The sequence below is a fragment of the Gouania willdenowi genome, chromosome 5, assembly GCF_900634775.1.
Source record: "Gouania willdenowi chromosome 5, fGouWil2.1, whole genome shotgun sequence".
Classification (NCBI taxonomy): Eukaryota; Metazoa; Chordata; class Actinopteri; order Blenniiformes; family Gobiesocidae; genus Gouania; species Gouania willdenowi.
In genome coordinates, this window is record NC_041048.1 from 22957348 (window position 1) to 22969387 (window position 12040).

Here is a 12040-nt window from a genome sequence, read left to right on the forward strand (position 1 = left end):
TTATTTATTTATTTATTGGAGGATATGCCCCTTGAGATGGAACATCTCGTTTTCGAGGGGGTCCTCAACTTAATGCACAAAATTGATATTTAGTGTGCATTAAATGTACAGGTTGACATTTTCAAGCTGCAGGAGATTTCAGAGGCCAACATGCTAACAACATGTAAATAAAACAAGAAAGGTTACTAAATTGGAGTGACGGAGGGGTTCTCCTAATCTGGAGAGAGGCCTCGGGGGGTACATGAGACAGAAAAGGTTGGGAAACACTGGTCCAAGGTGTTCACTGAGCAAACGGTTGTTATTAAAGAAAGTATTGGACTTTTAAAGTCAGTGTGCTTTTGTGTCTGTGCATCTCTAAGTATCAGTGATGGAGGGGATTTTACAGACAGACATGACGGTCAGTGTGAGGGGAAGCAAGACATTACAAAATATAGAGCAAAACATTACCACCATTTATGGAGCTAATCACAGTTTACACACACACACACACACATACTAAAACATACACGCACTAAGATACACACAAAAACTTTTTTATCAAACATGAACTCCATAAATGACTTGTCATTCAAATGGATAGAACAGAGCAACAGTGAATGATGTGATGTTTACTGGCTTTAGACGTTTTATCCTTCATCACTTCTCTTTTCTCAGAAAGGAAGTCACAAGGGTTTCAAAAAAAAACCCTGATGAAGTGATACTTAAGCCTATTGAGAATGACTGATTTAGGTCAGACTGATTGTAAAATAATGACAGTAACACCTGCGGCACCTTTTAAGATGAACCTCGCTGTTAGAACGTACCGCATTCATATCGTTTCAGAAGAAAAGTGGGGTGATGTTACTTTGTGTTAAAGCGAACACACAAAGACAGCAAAGTAAAACATGTTACATCATTTTTTTCCCCAGATGCAGCTAAACGAGTCTTGGAGTTCGCAAGGTTTGACCTTTTAATCAGCAATGTCTTGTTTTACAAGGAAAAACAATACGTTTTAGTTCAAAACTGCATTTGGGAAGCAAACACAGCCCAGAGCCCTGTACGTAGGAAACCCTGATGTGAGATGTGGCAGTGCGTGTTAGTGGAGATTGTGATGACTATACTATGTGGGCGTAGTTAGTAGGGCTGAATGATTAATTGCATTTGTGATATTATGGCAATATCATAAAACATAATTTTCTATTCGCAAAAGGCTGCATTTTTTTTTTTCTAATTGTTTTTTTCTTGTCCTGTCGTACTGTCCTGTTAAGTTCAGACAGTGTTTAAGAAGTGCAGTCCACATGTTTACATGTTTCATGAAACGTGAAATTAGTTAGATATGTTGAAGAGGTAAAGCCACACATTTGTTTGCTTTATTGCTGTAATCTGTGCTAAAAAAAATGTGTATTTTATATTCATTTAAAGTTTAAATAAATCTGAAATTGTTTATTATGAAACAGATTTATTGCTTGTGTCACGATACGATACAATACGATATATTCCGATATTAAAGTATAAGGCAATTAATGTGATTTTTTTTTTATATATATGACTTATGAAACAACTCATCTGTAAATGTGTACACCTTCATGAGAACGTTGTGTATGAAATATATTTTATTGGCATATTTTACACTCAAAACATTTGCTTTAACATGTCATGTGCCAACAACTTAAAATAAAAAAATAACATACAATCTGCCTGTGGTTTTTAAACCAACTTTAACTTTAGTGCAACATGACTTTAGTGTAACTTTACTGAGGTATACGTCTAGAACAATAAATAAATGCAGAAAGTTAGTACTTTCTTTTTAGATTTTATTGAAAAAACACAAGCTAGTCAACATGCCCAGGTTTCAGTGCATTTCTTTGTGTAGTTATAATGTCTCCTGCAGTGGAAAAGACTTTCCTGGTTAAATAAAGGCAAAAAAAAAAAAAAATGGATGGATGCATTTTGAATCGATCGGAGAATCGCGCGACGTAATATGGCGATATATCCCTGAATCAATTTTTTTCAACACCCCTATTTATTATTAATCACATCTCGTACTAGCCAACATGCTGAATGTTTTTTTTTTACTTTTCACTTCACAAATGTTCAGCCATTGCACATAGTGTGAGGAAGTCATACTTGAGTAGATGGTCCTTGGTGCTGCGCGTCTTTGTGAGAAACCTCTCCGCCAGCTTCTCAAGGTTTCGACTGTAGTCCATTTCAATTTCAGCCTTCTTTCTGAAGAAGTCCTGCAGGTCCTGAAGCAGCTGTACCCTCAGCTCACATTGCTGGTCCAGACACTTGAGCTGCTCCACGAGCTGGGCACGAATCTCTGCCAGGGTTAAAGAGAAAGGAAATGAAGTTCAAGATGGGTTCAATCTTTTATTTTTACAATGGCAAAAGTCCAAGAGAAATTCATGTCGATTTTTTTTTGAAAGGCAGGCATCCAGAAAGCAGGTGAATAAGCTAGGAGCCACTGCTGGCAAAGCAGGGCTAGCATTATAGTAGACGTTGCATGTTACACCTGATTACTGGATGATCTAGCCAAACACCTGGCAGCGCCTGTAGACTTGGCCAAAGTCCAACCCCCCTACGTCCCTCCCACCAATCCTGAAATCCCATACTGCAGTGGTTGTGTGCACGTCATTAAACACAATCACAAGTACTGTATGTGTGTGTGTGTGTGTGCGTCTCAGACCTCCAGAGGCAGTTATCTATCCAAGCTCATCACATTTCATTTCCCTCCTTCTTGCTTCTTTCCACAATGGCCTCAAATTAATAGAGTGCACTCAGTCCAGACATACTCCCTAACCATATTCAATCACTGACCGCAAAAAAAACCCCCCTCTGGAGGGTCCCTCTCAATGCAACCACGCAAGAGACACACATAGTATCCGTGGCAACACACGTGCACTCCCTATGTACATATACACCGTCGGACACACATGCACACACAATGCTGACATACTAGATCAGTTCTGACAGCTGACAGATTAATTCTACGCTCTCATCACTGCCTGCCAAAGCTGAGCAGGCTTCACGTGGATCCTTTTCCAAAGTTTTGAAGCAAACACATCTTGAAACGTCAGCTTAGGGCTGCCCAAAAAAAAAAAAAAAAAAAAATCTCAGATTTTTTAAAGAAAAGTCTGAGATTTGATTTTCGATTTATTTTTTTCCAGTGCACTTAAAAATGGCTGCCGACATCAGATATATTGCTGTGATTGTCCTCAAGAGTTAAAATGCATGGACCAATCCCACAATAAACAGTAAATGAGGCTCTGTCATTCAACTATTTCAAGCTTTAACCCAGGTTTAAATAAAAGTGCAACAGCACAGTAGCTTAAATTTTATGATTAAGAAATCCATATAACATTACAATTAAAAAATAATAAACACTTCCCTTAGTATCTCAACAAAAATTAAGTATGCCTGTGGCACACATATAGCCTATACTCAAAGGGTAAACACATGTAAACATGGCTCACATTGCGGACGGAACGCGAAAAAGTCTAAAAAAAAATAATAATAATTTTATCTACAAATTCAACAAATCGATGAAATCAATTCATTGCCCAGCCCTACATCAGCTCCATCATTGATGAGTCCAACACAGACCTTTACAACGCTGGCTGTAGAGAAAGCGCACAGTTTTGGCCTCCATCCCGTCTCCTGGGTCACTCGGACTCCATTTCTCACACTCGTTCAAACATGCTCCAACGGGGGCAGCAAGTGAGCTGTTTGTCCAGCCGACGGTGGATGTTGATGCTGCCTTTGTGTCTAACAGCTGAGAGTGCAGTTTCACACAAACCACAAAGAGAAGTCGGATATCTGAGTAAGAGTGTCTGTGCCAAAGCGCTCCTCCTACATCTACACACAGACCTAAACATTGTGCCTGCAGCCAGCGGCCCCGTGTGTTCATAGTCAGTCTTTGTTGATTAGAAGGCAGGGATGGAAGAGCTTAGGACGTTACAGCACAACAGCGTAAATAAATGCCTTCACACAGGCCGTGTCTGCGCTAATGACCTGTTGTGAGTGTTACTGAGTCGTGGTCTGCATATGTGCGTGTTTGTCTACAATTTGCTCATTGCATAGCAATGATAGTGATGCAGAATGAGTCAGACATCCGTTTTACATGGCTGTGACATAAGAACTAGAGATGGGGTTGTTGTAATTAGCCCATTAGAGACAAAGTGTAGAGCTTTAATAGAAAAACAAATTGTGTGATTAATAAGAAAGTCCAACAATCTTAAATATTTCCTTAAAGGATAATTTCACACACATTCCTGTCACTGGACTCACTTTTCCTACCCAAATAACGGTATACTCTAGCCATTTTTTTGTTAGTTAGTTAACTATATTCTATGCTAGGGTGACCATACGATTTCCTGTCCTGTTCGGGTTATTTATTAGGTTGATTTTTGCAAATACAGTACTTCGAAATAGGGGTGTGTATTGCCTGGCATCAGGCAATACGATGCGTATCCCGATATATACTGTAGGTCACGATACGATACAATATATCCCAATATTAAAGTATAAGGCGATTATTGCGATTTTTTTTTAATATATATATATAACTTAATGAACAACTAATCTGTAAATCTGTACACCTTCATGAGAACAGTATGTATGAAATATATTTTATTGACATATTTTACACTAAAAACATTGGCTTTAACATGCCAACAACTTAAAATAAAAAAATAACATACAATCTGCCTGTGGCTTTTAAACCAACTTTGACTTTAGTGCAACTGGTTATTGAGGTTATTATTATTTTTTATTTAAAAAATTCGATATGGATGCATTTAGAATCGATCCGAGAATCACGCGATGTAATATCGTGATACATCGCTGAATCGATTTTTTTCAACACCCCCCACTTCGAATTGTCTGGTTTTCCCACAAACTCTAAAAGTGTCACTGAGACCATTCTTTATTTACAATAGCTGCGCCAATATTTGCTCAATCAGAAAGTTTTGGAAAGCTAAAGTTCTTCTTTACAGCCAGTATGGTGCAATTACGGTCATTTTACTCACACACGTGACGGAATCTATTAAAATAGCTTCCTTGTTACAGAAGAGTTTCATACATGAGGAAAGACGGAAATAAGAGCAAGAGGGACTAAAAGTGACCACATTTTATTGAAAAATGACAGCAGCAAGATTTTCTCAATTAATAAATCCTTCATCGAGGTTCAGAGAGGAATTTGACAAGAAAGAAGCATTGGGAGAAGAAACTTATAGAGAAGAAAGTTAAGGTAAAATAAGTTGAATTTCTGGATGAGTAAATGTCATTCTGCTTTTCTGTAGATAGTCTTTACTTTGTACAGTTTGTACCGATACAACTTTTTCACTTCCGATATGATACAGATATTGCAGCCTTGCATATCGGCCGATACCAATATTGATCTGATGCAATATCAGCACGAATCATACATACTTTTATGACACATTTTGTATTTTAGATGCAGTCCGATAAAATCCTACGTGCATTTCCTGGCTGATATCGGACCGATATATACGATCGGATCGGGACACCTCTATTACTTTGTATTCACATCATGTATGTGTAAATAAATGACTGTAGTGACGAACTTTGTGAGCTTGTACTGTGTGTCTTTTGCTCATTTTTAACTAAATGTACATACATGCATAATACAAAAAAACATGTTTGGCCAAGTGTCCAAACAGTTTTTGAGTAGCACTGACCACTTTGAGAACTTATGTTGTACGGTAAGACGACTTTGGCACAACTTCATCGCTAAAAAAAAATCCTGAAGTGGCTACACTGTCAGGATGTTCTACCAAACTCTACCTACTAACATAAAGGAGGATTTTATTATTACAGGATAAGGTGTGCATTACCAGTAGTTATGATTGCAAAACACATAATTGAAAGCACTAACTAAAACTACTGTAGAGTGGTTATAAATCACAGATTTTAGAAAAACAGATTTTCTGAAATGACGTTTAAATTTGGAAGAATCAAGATCTGTATCCAAATTGTAAGGATTTGTAGCCACAGACATGCCAGATACCTCAAGAGACCTGACTTGTTGGAGGGCGGGCAGGAGTTGAGATACCATCAAAAAAAAGATCAATTCCTTCCCTTTGATTTCATCCCTCTGTAATCTTCATTGTCTAAAGCAGGTCCAAAGGACGTGGGATGTCAAGTAGAATGTGACGCCCTCTGCTCTCCAGACAGCACAGTCATATTTTCCAGGCAGATGAGAGCAAGTCTCTGGGATTCTACTTGACTGACGCTCTCCTCTCATTTCAACTGCCCTCCATTGGTCTGTCTGTGCTCTATTTCTGCAGTGCAGAGGGTCGCAAAAAGACCACAACTGGGATAAGCAAATGGATTTAGCTGCTAACTTTGACCTCAATTCAAGGTTTTCCATTGACTGCAGTTGTCTATCAAAAAGCCCCAATAACACTTTGTGAGCAATAGGTACTGTACCTATATTTTTAAATGTTGTCTGTCTTTATTATTGATATGTCAGTACAACCACAGAATGCTTCATGTCCCTCAGTGGGATGATGGGAATGATTAAGTGATAGTATTTGAATGTGTATATATATCACAGCATTCATAGGCCTAGAATAGGAGAAAAAAATACACTGTATACTGTATAATGTGCTTAAAACTTTCATTTTTTTTTAACAGCAGGTGGAACTAGGGATGTCCCGATACAACTTTTTCACCTCCGATACAATACCGATATTGCAGCCTTGCATAGCGGCCGATACCGATATTGATCCGATACAATATCCGCACGAAACATACATACTTTTATTACTTATTTTGTAGTGTGGAATATTAGAAAAGGCTTGATCAAGTGATGTCACTCAAACAGAGAACAATAGTCAGCAACGGTAGGTATGAAAAACTGACCTATTTATCATTAACCAATTGGTTACATATATTTTAACCTTCAACATAATATCTACAGTATTCTACAATTGAATAAAATAAATAATAAGACCAGCACCAACATTAGGGTGATTTACCGCCACTTACTTTGTTGGAGTGTGAACCACAGTCACCTATGGATAGAAGTGCTGGAGCTGAACATTTTATCGGAGCGCTTATATCGGTGATTTTAGATGTAGTTCGATAAAATGTGATATTCATTTTCTGGCTGATATCGGACCGATATCTGATATCAATATGGGATCAGGAGAACCCTACATCTTATTACTCTCTAGGTGGAACTTTTCTCATCACTTTATTGTAACTATGTTAAATAGGTTCAAGTCTCATTAAATACTGTTGAGATGTATTCAGTGTATACAGTGGAGCACACCATCACAGGACCAACATATATCTACCGGTAATAGCATTTACATAAAAAAAAACAAAGAAAAAATAATCCCACACATTTTAAACAGTTACATGTTTTGCTAATTTATTAAAATACTGTTAGTAAGCAGTACTTGTGGAAACAACATTGCTTTACAGTTTAGTTAGTTTTCAATATTGTTCTTTGTCGAGTTGCATGTTCAGTAACTATTAGGTTTCTCTTCCTAGTTATCGAGTCCCTCACCCCTTCCGATTCTATATTAATATGTCTCAATACAATCCTCTGTTTGCTATCCTGTCCAGTCTCCACTGTGTCTTGTATGTCTATGTAAACTGGGATAAACTACCATGAACGGGATAAAACCAGTACAAAAGGTAACATACTTTATTATATTTGACAAAATGAGGGTTTAAATTAAAATAAAATGAAATGAAATTAATTTGTGTATATGTTATGATAAACTTCAAGAAATCTTTCTTTTATGTTTTTTTTTTTTGTTTTACTATTGTGAGGATATTTGTGTAAATTGTGAAACATTACTAAATGCACGTTTTAAAGACATTAAGGCGAACCAGGTCTAAAAGCAAGTGCACATCCTGAACGCTCTTTGATGTGGTACAACATGAGCATTTGTAAATCTTCATATAAAGAAGGCCAGGGTTGAATTTTTCATTGCATGTTTTCATTTGTAATTGTTTTAATTGAATTTGCATGAAAAGTGCACCGTAAAAATGTGAGTGGACAAACTTACAAATCTTTATGCTGTTAAAGTTGGATGAGTAATCCACAAATATCGGCCGTCAGATTTAAAAAGAAGAACTGATGGTACTAACTAATGTCTAACCCAGGGGTCACCAAAATGGTTCCCATGAGCACCAGTTAGCCCACATGGACCATGTGAGGTGGTCTCAGGACTGTTCTGGAACTCTCGTCACCAATGAGCTCCGTCTAAAATCTGATTTACTTGCCAGGCTTCAAACCCACACAGATAAACGCAAATGACAGATGTAGTCAGTGCCTGAGTGGAGTTACATACTGCTGCCTTTTATAATACATAACTTTATTTTCATTGAATCGGAATCATTTTATTTGTCATTGATACTCTTTCAGAAGCACAATATAATTAAAAAATAGCAGCTCTCGTCAAAAAGTGTGAACAGCAGAAAGAGAAAAAAAAAAACATTGAATCAAAGTCTGTAAAAACTGCAAAATGAAATAGAATAGAATAGTGCAGAACATTATAATCTTATAAAACTGTACAATCCCCAGATGATATTTACAAGACAAGAGGGGTATTAAAACAGCAGATTTGTTGAAACATTGTGACAAATGTTTTTAGGTGTCACATATTTGAGATACGGGTTGTAATGATATAGGTTTAAAAAAAAAACACAAAGTGGATTTTCATATAATATTACATTAATGATTACATTGTACAAACATGTTACGTATTTTATTATTGAAAGTTGTTAGTGGCTGCTAGTAAAGAGGGAACACAATGAAAATGAAACATTTGCATTATTTAAAATTAAACTTAAAGTGAAATTGTGAAAATGCTGTGCTTTTTAAACTGGTAGCCCTTTGGACGATTCGCACTTTCAGAAAGGTTGGTGGAACCAGTGCACCAACCTGACATTTTTCAGGATACATTTGTAAGTAAACACCTTAGATACATGTAAAAGCCGTAGATGCAAAGCTAAAATTTTTGGTGATGGGAGAAATGTCATTAACTGATCTGCATCATTACAGCATTCAGTAGAATGATAACGATATATATATATATGTATATATACATTTTTTTTTTTTTTAGGTTTTTTTCCATCGTTTGTTGACTTCTTTTTAAATGTTAAAGATTACGTTTAAAATAAAAGTATTTAAATTTTGGCCCATTTTCTTCCGGTCCTTACTTTGAATAGGTAAAAAAAAAAAAAATCAATAATTATCAATATCGACCGATATGAAACACTTATATCATGATACACTTTTCAGGCATATCGCCCAGCCCTATCCTAAAGAACAATAATATAAGTTCTTACAGATCTGACTCACTGTGAGATTATGTGAGTGCAGTGTTAATGCAGTAAGGGTGGCTCTTTGTTGCTCCGGGGGCTGATACTGCGGTACAAACTGCTGGAACAGAGAAGTGGGAGCTGAATGGGGTTTGGTAATGGTTTTTGAGTTGTACCACAGTGAGCTCACACCATTGTTCCTCCGACGAATGGAAGACGCAGAAAGAAAGACAAAGCATTGTGGAGGGTGAGTAAGAGGGCGGGCACCGTGTCAGTGAGAATAATATGACCATTCATCCTATGCACACAGGAAGAGGTGACAGAGAGACAGGAAGACGGCCAGTCCAGTGGAGTCCAGAACACACAGGGGAGTAAAGAGTCATATTAGAACAACTACAGGAAGCATGCGTGTGTTATGTGTGAGTGTGAGCGAGAGACGGGGAGAGAAGAAGAAGTGGAGTGGTTAGTTTGAGTAAGGTGTGTGCAAGAGTTCACCAGTATAACCATCCGAACCCAAAGCCAGATAGAAAAGAGGAACGAGAGGGAATGAGGGGACTAAACTGGGCCAAAGGTTTGCAGCTAAAAGGGCCAAATATGTGTGTTTTTAGAGGATATACAGTATGCAGGACCGAGGAAATCTTTCCATTCCTACAATAGTTTTCCCTCCAAAAACGTACAGTACTGCTGTAATTCTATCTTTTTCACAACTGCAGCCTGTGTGTTGCTGTGTGTGTGCGCGCTTAAACAGTATTATGAAGACATGTCTGGAACTAATACATTCCTCCCTGCTGAAGAATCCCATATGAAAATACTACCTGTAATATGAGGCTTTAGCCGACCCAGTCTTTCGGTTGCTTTTTTAGAAACGTGCGCACACACAAACATACACACAGGAATTTCCTCTCTCGCCCAAAAAACCAGAAGCATTTAGAAAAAGCAGTGTCGTTTTAATAAGTGGAAGTTAACAAGCTTAGTATTATTAGACATGGAAAACCCTGGAAAAGCCGAAGCTCTGGAAATGCAATGAGCAGCAGTCATGTATAAGATGAGAAAGACAGCTGGCCAGTGAGACAGGCATTGACAACTAGAGACGTATAAAAGCTGCTAAATATAAAATATGAACATAAGCAAGTAGAAGCCAGATTTCAGAAGATGCATTCTATTAGTCTCTTTGACTTTTTACTGTTAAATGCAGCATCATCAGTAGACAGTACTAAGGAATATATTGAACAATGCTAGAGCACCACCAGTTTAATTCCCTCACAAACACAAAGACCACAGTGACATCAGGTTTTTTTTTTTTTTAATTCGGGATTAATTATTCCAAATGAAATAATTCAGAATTAAAGTATTCTGCTTCCTGTTTACACAGAAATAATAATTCCAAATTGAGGTTTACATTGAAACACGTTTATTCGCCTTTACTGAATTTCGGTTTAGGACAGGGGGCGCACGTGACATATTCACGTTTATTGGGAAAACACACACACAACAAATCCTTTCTTTTTGGCTACAATATAGAAGAACACATAATAAGTACAAGAGATGTAATGATTCACTCAACTCCCGATACGATTCAATTCACAATACTGGGTTCACGATACGATTCTCTCACGATTTATTTTACAAAATGGGAATGTAGACAAATGACTGAAAAATATTCCTTTTTTGGGGGGGGAAAAAACACTATTTTCCTTTTATTTTTCATTGTCAAAAGAATCCCTTGATAAACTATTCAAAACAATGCAATTTAATTAATTAATTTAAATTCTGGTTCTATAGTAAACAATGCAAAACTGCATAATAGTTCTTTTTTCTTTTTAAGAGTGCAACTGAAAATTTATTTTGTGCCTTAACAATTGGACTGCACTGTATTTACATCAGATATTTGTTTGGACCAGCAGAGGGCACTGGAAACCCAGTGTTCGGTTGGCATGCAGCTATTCTGTGCAGTGAAGAAGAGAATCTATGCTAGCAGACAGAGCTAATAGAAAAACGTGACTTTTACAGATATTCACGTAATATTACAGATATTCTTTCGGCGCTAAAGGGGTAAGAAATCATTTATGAACATGTTTAAGAGTAGAAGGCAGCCAGAAAGAAAGTAGTAGCAGATTCCGCCTGCCACCTCAGCATTTGGACAAGAAAAGGATATATATATATATATATATATATATATATGTATAGCGCCCTCTGCTGTTTAAAAAAAATACTGCGATTAAATTTTCAGAAAATCGATATGAACCGTGATACCTATGAATCAGTTTTTAACTGCCTTAAGATTAATCGTTACATCCCTAATAAGTACTATTTTCACACAGCTTGACGCTTCAAAACTACACTTTCGCGTTTCACTTTCGTCTACTGAGCAGGAGAAGGATATATGCAAGTACAAGCCAGATATCAGGAGATGCATTTTATTATCGGAGAAGGGAGAAAGATGGCCGTGTTAATGTCTGCATGTTTATTCTTCCGTCCATCCACTATTTTTATTATAGCCATGTCTTCTCAGGCTCTTATAAAAATAAATATTCTCGGCTCGTGTCACGCTTGCTTTTAGGCGGCCATCCCGGATTAATATTGTCGTCATCGTGACAGGACAAGTATGCCCAGAACGACCGGAATGAAAGCGGGATTAAACATTTACAAGATCAATAATTATTCCATTCGGATCCAGCCACTTAATTTGGATTGAAGTTTAATTCAGAATGGCCATTTTTATTTGTGTTTACACGGTCAGTTTAAAGAGGATTTAACT

At 37.2% G+C, this 12040-nt stretch overlaps 1 protein-coding gene across 4 annotated transcripts in view; it reads right to left on the reverse strand.

Moving 5' to 3' along the window:
- srgap2 (SLIT-ROBO Rho GTPase activating protein 2) overlaps positions 1-12040 on the reverse strand; it is an 84547-nt gene that overhangs the window by 34199 nt on the left and 38308 nt on the right. For 3 of the 4 annotated variants that reach the window (XM_028445905.1, XM_028445902.1, XM_028445901.1), the window contains exon 2: positions 2107-2299. In XM_028445905.1, coding sequence (XP_028301706.1) covers positions 2107-2299 — 193 coding nt within the window. Of the gene's footprint in view, positions 1-2106; positions 2300-3582; positions 3746-12040 lie in introns of those variants that run through there. The other variant, XM_028445903.1, reaches the window with a different exon arrangement.